Source organism: Miscanthus floridulus, unplaced genomic scaffold (assembly GCF_019320115.1).
Source record: "Miscanthus floridulus cultivar M001 unplaced genomic scaffold, ASM1932011v1 os_1539_1_2, whole genome shotgun sequence".
NCBI lineage: Eukaryota > Viridiplantae > Streptophyta > Magnoliopsida > Poales > Poaceae > Miscanthus > Miscanthus floridulus.
In genome coordinates this window covers 19,447-36,151 of record NW_027097770.1, presented here as the reverse complement: position 1 = coordinate 36,151, position 16,705 = coordinate 19,447, and the positions used below count along the sequence as shown (strand labels likewise).

Here is a 16,705-nt window from a genome sequence, read left to right as displayed (position 1 = left end):
CTATGACGATGAGGCACGCTCTATGCACTGATCTGCGATGGAATGGGAAAAAGATAAAATAACTTAAGTTTAAGTCATAAGGTGAGATCAAGGAGGAGAATATTAGATTGATTTCCACCAGTTGACCCAACGGCCAATTGGGCCCATGATCTGCGCCGTGATTGGGAGCGCCTAGCCATTCTCCTGGCTGATGGGCCCCCATCGCGCAACGCTATAAAGAGGAAGGTGGAGGCCGGAGCGCAAGGTACGAGGCTTACTGTAGTCACATGTTCCTCACCAACGTCCTAAACCTAGACCGGTCGAGAGGGTGCGCTGTGAGCGACGGAAAGCGCAATCGTCTTTGCCGTCGCCACTGGACCGCGCCTTCACGTCGTTGCTACCTCGGCGGCGGCGCTATGGCCGTGACACTGCGCTGGATGAGGTACATCAGCAAGTTCTTTGTCCAGTTAAGTTTTACCCATCTAATGTACGCCTGGATGATCCTATCAGCGCTATCAGTTTGGTGCTTAGTTTAATTTGGTCTTGCGCAGCCTGAGTCCTCCTGCCTATAGTTGAAACCTTAATGTCTTTGTTAATCCTCTAAAAAATTGATTCAGTCGCAGCCGCCTGCTATACATGGCAAGCATATATACTGATACTGAGACTCAGCTGATAAGAAAATGGTGAAAGTAAACGGGAACGGGAGTCAACTTTTGTGTTTGCTTGTCACAAAGGAGCCCAAATGCGACTCAGTCAGATGTTCTGTTTTTCTTCTCTACAAGGCCTAAAATTTCAAGCCACATGGTTCATTGCTTCTTTCTTTTTCGATAATGCGAGATCTTGTTGTAAATAAATAAAACAATGAGATCAAGGACCAGAGGTCCTGACCTCCGGCATATCATCATGTACAGCGGGATTTATAACAATGAGATCAAGGACATGATTTATAGAAATTGTGTAAGAATTTTGTACGAATCAATTTTTTCCTAGGAATACAATAACGGTATCTAACGCCCGGTTGTCCGGACGGACACGGATGCGCGCATAACCCGTCTCGCTCCGACTCGCACGCACACCCCGGCCTCGACGTTGCGCCTGCTGCTCCTCGCATCCGGACGGCCGCGTAGCCCACCCCGTCCGCCTCGCCCTCGCCTCGCACGCACACCCAGCCCCTGTCGCTACGCCCTGCTCCTCCCCCTGACCCCTTCTCTCTTTCTGTATGGGTGGGACCCGAGAGCCAGCCCCTAGCTTGCCGCAAACCTGTCTACGGGCCCCTAGCTCACCGCGCCCCATCCCACGACGCTCAGGTCGTGCGTCCATCACTCACCGTGCCCCCGTAAAACACTTGCAACATGAAACACGTGGATGCAACATACGTCTGACACAAATGAAACATGAAACATTTTGTTGCAACATATGTGTGAAATATATGCAACATCCAGATAAAACACTTGCAACATGTGTAAAACATATGCAGCATCCAGATAAAAACACTTGCAACATGTGTGTGAAACATATGCAACATTTAGATAAAAGCACTTGCTGCAACATACGTCTAAAACAGATGAAACATTGAACAAACGCTTGTAACATACCTTTGAAAACACTTGTAAAATATGCAACATGTGCAACATTATGATCTACTTTTGTAACATCCATATGTAACAATTGCCACATACCTTTAAAACATCTGAAACACTTGAAACATACATTTGCAACATAGGAGAGGGGAAGGCCAAGGCCGGTCGATTCCAGCCATCGGGGTGGTATCCGGCAGCGCGCGAGCACTACCAGCACCATCAGGACGGGAGAGAGGAGTGAGTGGCGTAGGTGGGGCGTGTGACGGGCGGGAGCGAGGAGCAAGCGAGCAAGCGGTGTAGGGTGGGGCGCGCGGTGGAAGAAGGCCGCAACAGCGAGCGGAGTGAGGCGCGCGGCGTCCGAATGGGACGGACGCCCATGGCCAAGCATTATCGATACGATAAACACAAAAAAAGATTCCTATATTTCAAAGAGAATTTTAGTGTTGGGAAAAGAGCTCACACCATTGGGTTTGTACTCGACAAATGGGGATGTTGACCAAGTGATCCTGGTTTTCAGCCAACTGATAAATGTATACCATTTCCATGTGTTAGGTCAATTCAGTAGACTGCAAAGATAATTTGCACATGCGTACTGTGTCTACGATGTATACTTATATGTGCACATAAGTAGTCAAGAAAAGAACAAGCAAGCAACAAGTAAGCCACAGAGTTGTTCTGATACTGATGATACGTGGAATTCCAGACGCAATGCACACTGAATAAACTATGAGTTCGTGTTCAACCAATGAGACCTGTGATAGCTACAGACACATGGGGCACTGATTGATGGGCTAGGCAGCTAGCGTGTTTGTTCTACGGGTCAACTCTTTGAATGACATGGTCGAACTAAAATGCTGTAAACGAAAAGGAAGAACACCTACTGGGAGAAAAAAAAAAGGAAGGAAATGCTACACCTAAATGTTTGGTCGAGTACCTGGGGCCCTCAGCAAGATACTAGCCATAGAGCGCAGAGCCTGGCCAAACAAAACTCCTCCTGAAACTGATTGCAACCTACTGTTAATTTGAACTACAATTTGGGGCTTTCTTTTGCTTTTGAAATTAATGGCTATCTTAACTTTCCAAACAGACTGTCCATTTGGCTTTTAACTAACAACAGCCATCAAGCATTTCAGAGCAGTAGCACCGTAGCACCTGCGGGAGTCAAAGCAAAGTTCTTCCCTCCTCGCATGCAACTGACAAGTGGAATATTCAGCTTCATTTCATCAGAGTGTGCAGCCAGCCAGACGTGGAGACGAGGAACAGGCATCGTCGCAGAGAGCGAGAAGGCCAACAGAACTTGCTCCCCGTCTTCTCTCCTCTACTAACTTTCCTTTTCCTTATCAAAAAAATATAAAAAAAATCCTTCCAGTTCCACCTCTGAGTTTTGACCACGTAAACGCGAAACGTGACACTGCACGACGCCGACCGATGTGTTTAGTATACCACCACCTAATTCAAGTTTTGTCGGACAGTGGGAGCCAGCTTTGAAACGGTAAGCATAGGCGTCGTCCCAAAGTCTGGATGATGACGACGTGTAACGACTGCACTACACACCCATGCATGCACGTTTCTTCTTTCCTTCGCGTGTTCCTGCGGCTTCCTTCCTACTCCCCTCTCCGGTTCCTTCTTGTTCCTACCACCGCGGACACCGCAGCACATGAAAGCTTAGCTTTTGGCGTGTGAACCAAATCACCATGAGGCCGAAAGTTTTACACGTCTGAACTTGTCTTTATCAATGACGGGCACTGCTATGGTTCATCAGTTGTTTCTTTGGTTTTGTCTGAATAATAGTTGTTCAGAGTTTGTTTGTTCACACCAAGAGTTTTTTAAGGTCATGTCAGACGACAGACGAATTGCTTTGCGCAGTTTTTGCATTAAAATTTGGATATAGCATCTCAGGAACATACATGATACATACTGCTTGCTATATAGTACTTCAGTTTCACTGATCAACAAAAAAGAAAAGAAAAAAAATCTACAAATTGAATACTTTTGTCCACCTGAGGAATTATATGACACGAGACTGAAGCAATGTACGAAAAAATAGCATAGAGTCTGTTCCATCAGCTTATTTGAATTTACACACTATATATGTATGAATCGATCGACTATATTTAATTAGTTCATATCCTTGCAGATGAGTATCAGCAAGGAAGAAAAGAATTCTTTTGTCACCAAAGAATTCTCAAACAGACAACTAATTAACCAATCATAACAATTAGCTAGCTAGCTAGCTAATTCCCCTGAAGCAACCAGCAGTGACTGGTGTAGATGTCAAGGGTGAAACACGTACATATTTTTACGGCCGGAAAATACTAGTAGTACGCAGTAGCAGTTACTGGAGTAATATGTAGTTTCCCTTGTGGTCTCTAGTACGTAGTAGTAGGTGCCTTCAGCTGAGGCTGAGGGCGGAGCTCACGCCGAGCCACGGCGCGCCCTCGTCTTTCACTGCAGAAGGCTGCTTGGTCGACGACTCACTTGCCGCCGCCGCCGGGTATGGATCTGCCGCGGTGAGCCGATTCTTCCTCTTCTCGAGGAACCTCTTGAGCGACACCTTCCTCGCGAGGGGCATGTCTGTAAGAAACGTGCACGCACGGGACAAATAAATGCTGTCACTCAGCTCACTGTATTGTATGAACGCTGCATGGGCTTTCTTTTGCTTTGCCCTCTGCAATTATCCGTGTGAACACTGGACTGGACAGTGTAGGTATACGCGTTCCGTTCCTACCTGTGAGGCTGGGCTGTCCCAGCGCGTTCTGGGCGGCGGCGGCGGGCGCGGTGTTGCCGCCGGAGCCGGCGAGCTGCATGAGCTCCTCGGCCTTCTCTGCGGGGAAGTCGTCGAAGACCACCATCTTGCCGCCGTAGAAGATGGTCAGCGGCGCTCTCCCGTCAGCAGGCTCCTTCCTCTTCCTAATTACGGGGACGAGGGAGATCCGATCAGAATTTCACACACAACACGTAGTGTGTCTATATGCGCACGGCACGGTGAGGAGAAAGGAAGGTGATACTGGAGGTGACGGAGAATGAACACACCTTTGCTGCTCGTCTTTGAGCGTGCCAGCCTGCTGCGGGAAGAGCTCCAGCACGGTGGTCCTCTCCTCGGTCGCCGCCGCCACCGCAGCGTCGGCTTCCGGCATGAGGCCCATGGCGACGGCCGGCGCGAGGCACCTGGTGGCGCCGCTGCCGCCCTGCTCCTTCATGTACTGCCTCAGCAGGCCGCACGTCACCGCGAACCTGCTGCCGGCAGGCCGCTGCTGCTCGGTGGCCATGATGATAGATGTTCCGATCCTCGCTCGCCGGCCGGCTTGATCTCAAGCTACTAGCAAAAGCACACGAATTGAAACGAACAACCAGCTGCTCACATCAAACTCTTGGCAGCAGACGAAGATAGCCCGAGGTCGTCGGCTGCCCGGGAACGAGAGTTGGTTGGTTTCTTCCCGGAAACGAAACGGAGCTAGACGACGATATGTGGTGTGGTCATGCGGTAGCAGGAGTACTATGTTTGGCCCTGGTTTTATAGCTGCGCACGCAGCTGGAGCGGTGTTGGTTGACACTCGAGAGACAGGCCGGGTACGTATATAGATAGGCCAGGCCTTTGCTAATTTCGTGGCTTGGGCGGGTGGTGAGGGGAAAGCATTGCAGCACGTGAAAGACGAGCGGGTCAGCTAGCGGAAAGGTTGCGGTTTCTGCTCGGTTTCCGGCTAAATTCCGACGCGCACGGCGCACATGCTGGTTCGGCCATGGAAGATCGGATTCGGCGCTGGGCTACTTGGCTGGCCGCTAGCCCGCCCGTGCCGGCCCGCTGCTAGTCCTAGTCCTAGTCCAGTCCTTGTCGTAGCACAGACCGAGTTGTGGTTGTGCGGGTACACGCATGCATGTGTTCAACACATGCGAATGCACGCAATAATTTGTGGTTGGAAATATCGAGTCTCTGTTGGCCGTTGCTACTGACCGACTGACGCAAACTGTTCCTTCTAGTAGTCCCTAATCTTTTTTCTCTCTCTTTGCGCGAATTTTCTGGCGGCCTAATATTTAGTTAGGGTCCAGCCTAATAAACATTATTATATGCTTATTAAGTAAGGGACAATATACTCGTGCGTGTATATCGACCGCCCACTATGGGATGCACGCACGGCGTTCTAAGTTTAGGTAGGCGCTGGAAATAAGTGTATGTGGCTATTATCATGTTCTTCTACTACTAGTCTCCCTAATCTTTTTCTCTTTACGAACATTTTCTGGCGGCCTAACATTAGTTCGGGTCGTGCAGCCTATACATTATTATTATATACTTATTAAGGAAACAAATCGAGCGCCCACTGTGCCATTTTTTTGTTCTTGCCGTGATTTGGTTAGAAAGTGACATTGTTTGAGATCGATCATTCAGGAATCAGGGCAGGTGACCAAATGAAATTGAAGTTTCTAGTGCAGTACTACAATCGTACTTGTTGAACGCTTTGGCCATAGACTCGTTAGAAAAGCTAATCGCGCTTTGCTTCCGACAGCGGCGGCTTTTCAAACCCCACTTCATCGTTGGCAGCAAGACAGAACTGAGAACGAGCCAATGCCATGCATGAGACGTGCAAAGGTGGTGGGGCCAAGATAGTACAACCACTACTGTACTTTTGGCGAAGCAACCGCACGCTGGCAGTCGACACGAAGGCCCTGTTTAGTTCCACCAAATTCCTAAATTTGGCACTATGCAAAAAAAAGATTTCCCGTCACATCAAACTTGTGGTACATCCATGGAGTACTAAATGTTGACGAAATCAAAAACTAATTGTACAGTTTGGTTGTACTTTACGAGACGAACGTTTTGAGTCTAATTAGTCAATGTTTGGACAATTATTATCAAATAAAAACGAAAATCTACTGTAGCCACAGTAGAGCCCCAAATCGGGCGGCGCCGAATCAGGGACCCAACTAAACGAGGGCGAAAAAGCCCAATGAATAACGTACGGTCCCTCCGTCCGAAAAATATACTACTATTCTTTTTATGTTCCAAAATAAAGCTACTATTCTTTTTTTTCGTGTCACTCCACTGGACAAATATTTAAGCCCCGTGTCACTCCACTGGACAAATATTTAAGCCCCGTTTGACACAGCTCACGATAGCTTCGTGAGCTGTTTTTTTTTTGCCAAATACTTATTTCTAAATAGCTTTATGGGTGAAGTTATTGTTCTCTCCGTTTCACAGAGACATGAGTTAGGACGAAGCTAAAAAAAAGTAGCTTATCCTAGCTCTCTCCCTGATTTATCTTTCTCATCCATGCATGAAGCTGTTGGTGGAGCTATTTTGCTAAACAATTATTTCCAAAACAGCTCAACTTAACCTAGAAAGTTGCTCATGAAGTTATTTTTTTTTCTAAAAAAAACAGTTTTACTAGTGAAGCTGAACTATGCCAAACAAGACCACGTTCCCCGGAAGACGACGTTCGGCCCAGCTCTCAGCTCTGGGTGGTTGGAAGGAAGAAACGCTAGAATAGTGGACGAGGAAATCAAACACTCCTAGTTTGATTACACAATCAATCGCCCGCGTGCACGCGGCTTGCACTCTAGTGTAGTAGTGCATTATTGATACGTATGCTACAACAACTCGATCAGTAGTAGATTAGCTAGTATAAGATTACTCGCATACAGTAGGTAATGAACTGAAAAGCAGCATGCACGCGTCCATGGATCCATTATGTTGGTTTGGCTCACTTATGTTACTAAGCAAGCATGTATCAGTTAGACAGAATCATTTAGATAAGCAAAACGTCTTGATCGACGCTAATAAACCATGCCACTACACATGATCTCCTACACCTGCTGGTGCCGATCGAGCCGCGTGTCGTTGTTAGCTTTTGCCGCTGCCGCGTTGATCACCTGCTCTCTAAAACAACCTTACATACTGCAGCCGAGGAGATCGCGCGCGGATGGCCCAACGGAGTCGACGCGGCCGGGAGGCATGGTCCCGCCGAGACGGCGAGACAGCGCGGTTGCGTGTCGCCGTCGCCCGTTCTGTCTTGCTTTTGCCGCCTGGCTTTTTGCGCTCCCCGGCCATACGTACGTAGCAAATCGGAGCCACCGTGTGGTACCGTGTATCTTCCGGCCGGGTCCGGTTCGGCAATGCCTACTGGATACACGCAGTCACGGACGAACGCACTCGAGGCATGCAGCAACTAGTTGCGGCACGCTTCGTGCTTCTTGTCCGCACCAGAAATCAGAAACGGATTGCCCGGAGTAGGACGGTTAGGCCGTGCTCGGCTGCGGATTAGGCCTCCCGGGCTCCCTGCGATCGAGCTGAGAGCGCACGTTTCTGTGTTCTGGCAAAACCGACTTGCGGTTGCGCATCATACATCACGGGACGATGGTATGGGCAGTCAATTGGCAAGCAGAGATAGAAGGGGTGCGATGCGTGCATGCTTTCCACTTGGCTCCCGGTACGGCCATCCGAATTGACAGTTACCCGGCACGAAGATACGACACCGCGTCTCGATCGTCCGTCCGTCCAGTCCACCCGTACGTCCGATCCGTTCCTTCCTCCAGCTCGATCGCCGCGCCCAGGACCCAGGTAGAAACAGAAATAGAAAGAGAACGAAAGAAACGGACGCGTTGGAGCGAGGCCGGCCTACGTGCGTGCGTGCGTGGTTCTTTCCATGAACGGGAAGGCAGTTGCTCCCGCAACCGTGAAGGACCTTTCCAAACGCACCGTTTCCCTCCTCTCCCCCACTTGCGGGGGGTGGCCACGTTTTCCCTCAGGGCCGGCCAGGAGCCCGCGCGGAGCCGGGGGCCTCTCTCCCTCTCGTCTCGCGGTAGCACTAGCACCTCCAGCTCCATCGCGCTCGGGCGTCGACGCCTGCGAACCTCTCGTGTTCTCTTCCTCCGCCCCCCCCCCCCCCCCCCCCCCCCCCCCCCCCCCCCTCGTGCTGCACTCGCTATATAGAACCGTTCTCCACAACCACCAGGGTCCATCCATCCATCGACGAGCGAGTCGCACGGCTCGTGCGTGCGTGCGTAGCCCAGCTCAGCCTAGGGACATCGATCTCCACCGCCCTTCCTCCGATCCGATCCCTCTCGACCGCGCACCCCGTGAGCACGTCGTCCGTCGTCAATGGCGGCCATGCCCACGGACAGCATGACCCGCCGCTTCGCCGTCGCGTGCGGCGTGCTCAGTCAGTACGTCAGGAACGGGAGCGGTGGCGCGCCCGCGACGATGCCGCCGCCGCCGTTCCTGAAGCAGGCACCGGCGGCCGGACCCGCCGCCGCGCAGGAGATGATCGTCGCCGCCGCCAGCGCGCCGCAGCAGCTGACCATCTTCTACGGCGGCAGGGTGGTGGTGCTCGACGCCTGCCCGCCCGAGAAGGCGGCCGAGCTGATCCACCTCGCCGCCGCGGCAGCGCAGGGGGGCCCGCAGGCGCTGGTGGACATGCCCATCGCCAGGAAGGCCTCGCTGCGGCGCTTCCTCGCCAAGCGCAAGGACAGGTCCTCCGCCTCCGCCTCCCCGGCGCCCCACGACGACCGCCAGGACGACGAGCCGCCCGCGCCCAAGAAGGGCAAGATGGCGGCGGCGGCGACGCGCGAGGAGCCTTCTTCCTCTTCTTGGCTCGCGCTGGGCAGCCTGTGCTCCATGCACAGCCGTTGAGATCGCCGGCTCGCCGGCGGTACGTATGTACGTGATGAGTTCAAACAAGAGGTCGGGCGCCCCCTCCACCTGGTACCATTGGAGGCGTTGTAGCAGCAATTTACCTACGCTTGTGATACCTACCACAACTGCATGCTATATATGGTACTTATATTATTATTATTAATTACTAACAACTGCTAGTATATCTATCGATCAATCAAGCCGGGCGGCTATATTGCACTGCGGCCGGCGCGGCATGCATGCGTGCTCCGTCAGAGAGCGACGACGCGTACTAATCGTTCGTTGGTTTGGTGGTGTATCATCTAATCTAACAAGACATGTGAGCCTGAACGACAAGAGATGTTCAGCAGTGTGAATCGTTTGTTGCTTTGCTTATCATTTCATTGAATTAATTGCTATATATGTTTGTTTCATATATACTACTCACTGCTGTATGTGTGAGAGCTGTTCCACTATTTGTCCTTATCGGATTACTATTAAACATGTGCTATGAGGTATGGATTTGATTAAAGGAAATTTTGTTGTGCTGTGTACCGTGGTGACCGGTGGATATCGTACGGACTGGATGGGACACAAAATTGAAATTGTGTAGACATGTAGACACCTTTATGTTACAATAACTTATTATATTTTGATATGTTAATCGACAGATATGATAGCTAAGGGAGTATAAATAAACAATACAGTGTCAACCTGTCAACCCCAATTGCAATTCTTCCTACCGCCCGCGGCAACGCGCGGGGCACCAGCTAGTTTTGATGATGCTTGTCTTGATTCGGAGGTCACGCGCGTTATACATGCATTTCCAAATAAGTGGCATTTTTTTTGACCTGCTTGCCTTTCATTATCAACTGGCCGAAGCCTCAAACATGATCAAATCTTACACACATGTCGGAGGTACACGCCACATCTCCGAACAATGCGTATCCGTGACCTGTCTAGCTAAAATATGAGCAACCTTATTACAAGTTCTACTAATAAAAGAAAGAGAAAAGTCTTGAAAGGCAAGACTAAGCTCATCAATCTCCTTCAGAATAGACCCAAATAAGCGGCGTTAGGATATTATAGTACATGGTACACTTTCTTGTTCAACTTTATATGGCTAACAATTTACTGATCCTAACTTGATAATATTTAACAAAGAGATACTCCCTCAGTTTTTTTACATGTCCTATTAGTTTGGTTCTAAATCAAATATTTGTATCCATGACCATCAATTTTTTTAAAAATTATATAGGTTAACAACATAAGATTTATGTTTTTTTAGATTCATTATGACTAATATTTTAAGAATATATACTCCCTCCGTCCTAAAATAGAAGTCGTTATGGGATACGTGCAGGTCAAACTTTTCCAATTTTGACTAGGTTTATAGAAAATGCGTGCAACATTTATATCTCCAAATAAATATATTATAAAAGTATATTCAACAATCTATCTAATAATACTAATTATGTATTATAAATATTAATACTTTTTATATATTTAGTCAAAGTTAAAAGTGTTTGAGTTCTCAGAAAGTGAGAATGACGTCTATTTTGGGACGGAGGGAGTAGTTCATATGTTGTGAAACTACATGGATTTTATGAAAATTGATGGTCAAAATTAGAAACATTTGACTCAGGATAAAGCTAATACGACATGAAAAAAAAACAGAGAGAGTAAGTCTATGACAAGTGGGAGTTATTATAGCTGAAAAGGGGACAAAAATTCTAAGAAATTGTCCTATGTACGGTCAAAAATATCATTGAAATTTTAGTGTTTTGTGCCAAGACCATAAAAAACCGATATTGGAATCCTAAATTCTGGCTTGTATGCCCTTCTTTCAACTGGAAAAAATCTAGACTACTTCTTGACTTCTCACGATATGCATAATCATGAAGGTATAAACGTGTAAACATATCTACACTTATGCTTTTTTTCAACCATCAGTGTAAATCTTGGATTTATATATTGACGGTGTGATTTTTAAAAAAAAATCATTAGTATCACTACTGGAAACCCATCCTTTGCCGAGGGCTTCTGGGTTTGCCGAGGGCTAGATCTCGGGCACTCGACAAAGGCTCTATTTGCCGAGAGCCAGCCCCAGGAGCCCTCGGCAAAGATAGGCCCTCGGCAAAGAAACGGCCTTCGGCAAAATAAATCTTTGCCGAGGGCCTAGCCCTCAACAAATTGGTCCTCGGCAAATATGGCCGGATGGGTCACGGCGGCCACTGGCGTCAGTCTTTGCCGAGTGCCCGTCGTCAGGCACTCGGCAAAGATTATTTATTTATTTTTTTAAAATTTTCTTTGCCGAGGGCCAGGCTAGGCCCTCGGCAAAGATATTTTTTTTAATTTTCTTTGCCGAGGGCCATTGGCCAGGCCCTCGGCAAAGATCCCCTTTGCCGAGGGCCAGGCTAGGCCCTCGGCAAAGATTTTTTTTGGTTTTTTGAACCTAGTTTTTTGTGGTGCTATAATACATTATTGAAAACTCAATTTTAAAATTTGGACCAATTTTGACTTTTTTTTATATATTTTCCTAATTTATTTCTTTTCGTTGATTTTTTTTTTGAATATTTCAAATTTGAACTGCAGGTGCATGGAATAATGCAATTTAGTGATTCGAAAAATGTTATTCATGGTATTTGGTGTATGTTGAGTCCCTATCCATGAACTCGCATCAAATTTCAGGGCATCTTCTTCACGTAACATGACGACGAACTTGTTGGAAAAGTGTTTTTAAATTATATAAAATCCATACGAAGTTCAAAAATCACGAAACTTGTCGAGGTGTCATGTTATCGCATGTGTAGGCTGTGGTAAAAAATTGAGAAGGTTTCGAGCAAGTTGTGACGTCGGATGCCCCGCTGCGGCCCGCCGCAGCGCGCCCCCGCCGCCCCACCACCGCGCCGCCCGACCTCCGCGCCGCTCTAGCGCTGCCCCAGCTGCCGCCCCGCCGATGCCGCCCCACCGCCCCAGAGCCGCCCCGGGGGCGCGCCCTGCCTCCCCTCCCTGTCTCGGATCGAGCAAGGGGAGCTCGGCCGCCCCGGCCGGCCCTCCGGCGCCCCCCCGCGCCGGCCTTCCCGCCCACCCGCGCTGCCTTCCCGCGCCCGGCCTCCGGCTGGCCCCCCCGCGCTGGCCCTCCCCGCGCAGGCCTTCCCGCCGCCCCAGCCAGCCCTCCGGCGGCCCCCCGCGCCAGGCCTTCCCACCCCCCCGCAGTCGGCCTCCCCGCCCCGACACCAGCCCCTAGGCCGCCCCTGTCGCCTGGCTGCTGTTGGAGGGGAGGAGGCAGAGGGTGAAGTAGGAGGAAGAAGAGAAGGAGAAGAGGAGAATGAGGAAGGGGAAGAGAAGGAGAAGAAGAGGAGAAGGAGGAAGGGGAAGAGAAGGAGAAGAAGAGGAAAATGAGAGAAGAAGGAGAAGAAGGGGAAGAAGGAGAGGAGGAGGAGGAGGAGAAAGAGAAGAAGGGAAGAGGAGAAGCGGAGAAGAGAGAAGGGAAGAGGGGGAGAGGAGTACTCCGACGCCGCTCGACCTCGCCGGAGAAGAAAGTGACCCCGCACCGCGACTCCCGACTCCACCGCAACCCTAGGTAAAACTCTCGTTGTCGGCCTTCGTGCCGTATGTGGTTGTGTGGGCCTTCGTGCCGTAAATTGGTATGAGGGCCTTCGTGACGTTGTGGTTGTCGGCCTTCGTGCCGTTGTGAATGTCGGCCATCCTGTCGTTTTTTTGCAGGTTTTGGAAACCTCCCCGTGCAGGGGAGGTGCTGCCGAAATTTTGAACAAACAATAACCTATTGCCTTTTTATGCAGGAGAAGAGCACGTCAGAGGGGACCCGAAGGACCCGATCGTCTTCGTCGGCGTCGCGGTTCTGCCTGCACTGCGTCGCCTCGCCACTGCGTCGACTCGCCACTGCCCCGCTAGCCTGACTTCACCGACATCCCTAGGTATAAATAACCTCTTTTTCCGCATGTCTGTCGTAGCCCACGCGTAACCCAGTTAGGCGTCTCCCGTCCGAAAGAGATACGGTCGTAGGTAAGCGGATCTTTGCATATCTGCGTCCGTGCAAAGTCTTGGGCAAGCATCGGGTGTACCTGTGCAGTTTTCAGCTCCTCCACCTCCTACTCCTGCAGCTACTCCTGTAAGTATGAAAGTTCACTTTTGCTTGTGCTTTGCATGTATGTCGGCCTTCGTGCCATTGTGGATGTCGACGTTCGTGCCGTTGTGGATGTCGGCGTTCGTGCCGTTGTTTCTTGCAGGTTTTGGAAACTTCCTCGTGCAGGGGAGGTGCTGCCGAAATTTTTAATTGAGTCTAATCTTTTTGTATTCCTAGATTACTAGATGCAATCTCTAAGTTTCAAAACTATTTTCCCGGATTACTCACACATGCAATCTCTGCTCCTTTGTGCAGCCTCCGTCCGCGGGTTCCAATCATCCCGGTAGTGCGTCACCGGGTGATCCCGCCTTTCCTTCACCACCGTCTCATAGGCTACCTTGATGAGGACTAGTGCTAGGTGATGTGGTTGGACTTTATTATAATATTTGTGGTTTATGGTTCTGACTTGTGCTTGGATTTCATGAACTTGTCATAATAAACATGTGAATGATGATGAACATGTGACTTGTTGTTGTAATATATTGTGATTTGTGGTTCACAATTATGGTTGTGATATATTGTGAGAAAATGGGTTCTGTGTAATATATATGTATATATATGAAATGCTTGTGTCAATGGAATGCAAAAAAAAAATCTGCCTCTTTGTCGAGGGCAATGACCAAGGCCCTCGGCAAAGAAGGGTCCTTTGCCGAGGGCCGTCCCATTGTCCTCAACAAAGATTCATTGAAAAAATTCTGGAACATTTCTTTGCCGAGGGCCATGGTTGGAGGCCCTCGGCAGAGACTTTTTTAAAAAAATAAATCTTTGCCGAGGGCCTGCGGGGAAGCCCTCGGCAAAGATTTTTTTTTAAAAAAGAATAATTCTTTGTCGAGGGCCGTCCCATTGCCCTCGGCAAAGATTTTTTGGAAAAAATCTACAACATTTCTTTGCCGAGGGCCATGGTTGGAGGCCCTCGGCAAAGATTTTTCAAAAAAAAAGAATAATTCTTTGCCGAGGGCCCCCGGAGACGGCCCTCGGCAAAGACTCCGTCCCAGACGCCGGCGCCGTGACGGCTGCTTTTCTTTGCCGAGTGCCGGTCCAGCCCTCGGCAAAGGCTTTGCCGAGTGCCCGATAAAGGGCCCTCGGCAAAGACCCTCTTCGCCGACTCAAAATTCCCCGAGAGCTCTTTGCCGAGGGCCGCCCTCGGCAAAGCCTTTGCCGAGGGTTAATGGGCCTTTGCCGAGGGCCTCAGGCCCTCGGCAAAGAGGCCATCTCTAGTAGTGTATAGATATGTTTACACCGACGGTTTTCTTTACCTGCCGCCAATACAAATAATTCACAATTCTTCCAAATAAGTCAGATGAAGACTAACCATATATCAAAGTTGTAGTACTCGAAGAGATCTGCAACTTTGCAGTTGACGACTTGTCTGTATAGGTATGCCGCTAGTGTAAATCTGTTGGCTGCGGCCTTAAGCCAACCTTACACTAACGGTTCTCAAGCTGATGTGAGTGAAATGTCACCGTGCATTTTCACGGGCCTTTCATAGTAGTTGTTCAAGAAAAGCTAATGGAAATCGAAAACATGCCACCATTGGAAATTGTTTATGTACTAGTGAATATTATCAAAATTAGGACCAAAATTTAAGAAGTTTGATGTTTTCAGTAAGAACAAATGAAAAAAAACCCTGACAAATTCTTAATCTTAGTTTCTTTTAGGTGAAGGTCGTCTAGGCAGCTTTCTTGTCTTCTCTAATCACTATACAATCGTTAGCCTTCAACTTTCCAGCAACCCAGTACACCAGCAACAAATAGAGTACACTTCGTTAAATAATGTCTTATATATTGTAATTGCAGTATTAAATAATGTCGATGCTACCCTGATGTATTCCTCTGATGAAGTACCCTGTTGGATATATGTTGAGTCAGTAGCGGACCCAGCGTTCGAAGGGAGCCTAGGCAATCCAAAGCCACTCATTAGACCGCGTTTTTTTTTAGCTTACAACATAGCGCAACATAGTAAATACATCGTAGCCGGAGTACGTACAGTACAGCAGTTACCAGACACGCCCTGCCCATGTTCGTTAGTTACCCATCCCCGATCCAACTTGACGAGATCGGCCAAATCAATTGTGACAAGACGTGTAACTAAGTGTAACTGATGCAGTTAGTCATCGATGATACTCGTAAGCAAGCACATCACAGCGTGTTAAACGTGCATCGCTTTTGGAGTTTCCCATGGAAGCCAGCCACCCAGCCAGGGTATGTGCGCGCCTGACTTGCGCTGGCAAGGGACTAGGACTAGGACTAGGAGGTAGTAGAGTTAGAGTCATCTTCAAGCTAAGGACAACTAGCCTGCCCCGCCCGCCCGGCACACGCACGAGGCACGCTCCGCGCACATACTCCGATTCCGTTACGCCAAACTGTTAGGCGTCCCACTCGCACGCAACGCGTGATGCATCAGGGATCGGAGCCTGGCCGGCCAGCAAGAAAAATCCTGCCGGCGCGAGCCGCGTCTCGATCGGCCACATCTCGTCGCCTCGTCGGGCCGGCGCACCCATCTCACTCACCACGCCGCGCTTGATCGGTGTTCCGGGGTGGGCAACGACGAACGAGAAGGGCAAAAGGCGAAAAGGATTATTAGCGACGCGTTCCGCGTGAAGCGGGCCGGCGGGATCTCGCTCCCACCCCACCCGCGCTCGCGACGCGGCACGGGGATGGCCGGGCGGAAGCCAATCGGAGGCGCCGGCGCGAGCGAACGTGACACGAGTAAAGAACGGATCGGATCGGAGGTAGCCTGCGGGTCAGCCGGTGCCCGGGATGTGAAAATCGTCGTGGCCTGCTTTTGGTTCGCCTCTTGCCTCCTCGGAGGAGAAAGGAAAGCGTGTGCACCCTAATGCCGGGGGGTGGGGTGGGGGGGTGTTAGTTGCCAGGCGAGCTTTGTGTGAGCCCCGGGGGCGCACGCGGCAGCTGGTGATGAGTTGGGCCGGGGGGGATCGTACGTTTTGCATGCAACTTGGGGCTGGCCAACGGACAGGGCTAGTGGGTGAACCGAGTCACAACTCACACGGGGTTCACTGTACGTGTATAGCTGTCACGGATCGGACAGGCGACTCCAGTACTGGTCGTTTCATATTACTATTACCATCAGAACGTGGTACTAGTCTGGTAGATCATGCACGGGTTAGCTAGCCATGCATCCTTTATTTTACAGGGTCAACTTGAGTCTCGGCTCTGGCCACATGCCGTTTCCCCACCTATATATGTACCGTGTATTTCAAGTTGCAACAGATAGGCCGAACAAATATAATAAATCTGTTTGTTACTAGAAAAGAAGAGTGGTGTATCTATCACCGTACCCGCAGTCCAGAACGAGAAGGAACACATGACACGGCGAGCTTCTTGTGATCCAAATAAAGCCATAAAATAGGTGCCGTGCTCCGTGTGAATG

The 16,705-nt window shown here is 49.7% G+C and overlaps 2 protein-coding genes across 2 annotated transcripts; one reads left to right on the top strand and one right to left on the bottom strand.

Moving 5' to 3' along the window:
- Positions 1-3,583: 3,583 nt before the first annotated feature.
- Positions 3,584-5,102, bottom strand: LOC136534126 (protein TIFY 11c-like). The gene is made up of 3 exons (XM_066526596.1): positions 4,593-5,102; positions 4,288-4,469; positions 3,584-4,133 (listed from the first exon to the last, which is right to left on the bottom strand). Exons 1-3 carry the CDS (start codon positions 4,826-4,828, stop codon positions 3,952-3,954), a joined length of 600 nt encoding a protein of 199 aa, XP_066382693.1. The 5' UTR covers positions 4,829-5,102; the 3' UTR covers positions 3,584-3,951.
- A 3,388-nt stretch (positions 5,103-8,490) lies between these two features.
- LOC136534128 (protein TIFY 11a-like) lies at positions 8,491-9,702 on the top strand. The gene has a single exon (XM_066526597.1). The coding sequence runs from the start codon at positions 8,653-8,655 to the stop codon at positions 9,181-9,183; it is 531 nt and encodes a 176-aa protein (XP_066382694.1). The 5' UTR covers positions 8,491-8,652; the 3' UTR covers positions 9,184-9,702.
- Positions 9,703-16,705: the final 7,003 nt, after the last annotated feature.

Excerpts from the sequence above, each read along its gene's own strand:
- LOC136534128 (XM_066526597.1), top strand. The coding sequence starts at position 8,653 with ATGGCGGCCATGCCCACGGACAGCATGACCCGCCGCTTCGCCGTCGCG.
- LOC136534126 (XM_066526596.1), bottom strand. The coding sequence starts at position 4,828 with ATGGCCACCGAGCAGCAGCGGCCTGCCGGCAGCAGGTTCGCGGTGACG. Across the intron at positions 4,470-4,592 it reads CTCAAAGACGAGCAGCAAAG|GAAGAGGAAGGAGCCTGCTG; the intron begins GTGTGTTCATTC and ends CCCCGTAATTAG. Across the intron at positions 4,134-4,287 it reads GGGACAGCCCAGCCTCACAG|ACATGCCCCTCGCGAGGAAG; the intron begins GTAGGAACGGAA and ends CGTTTCTTACAG.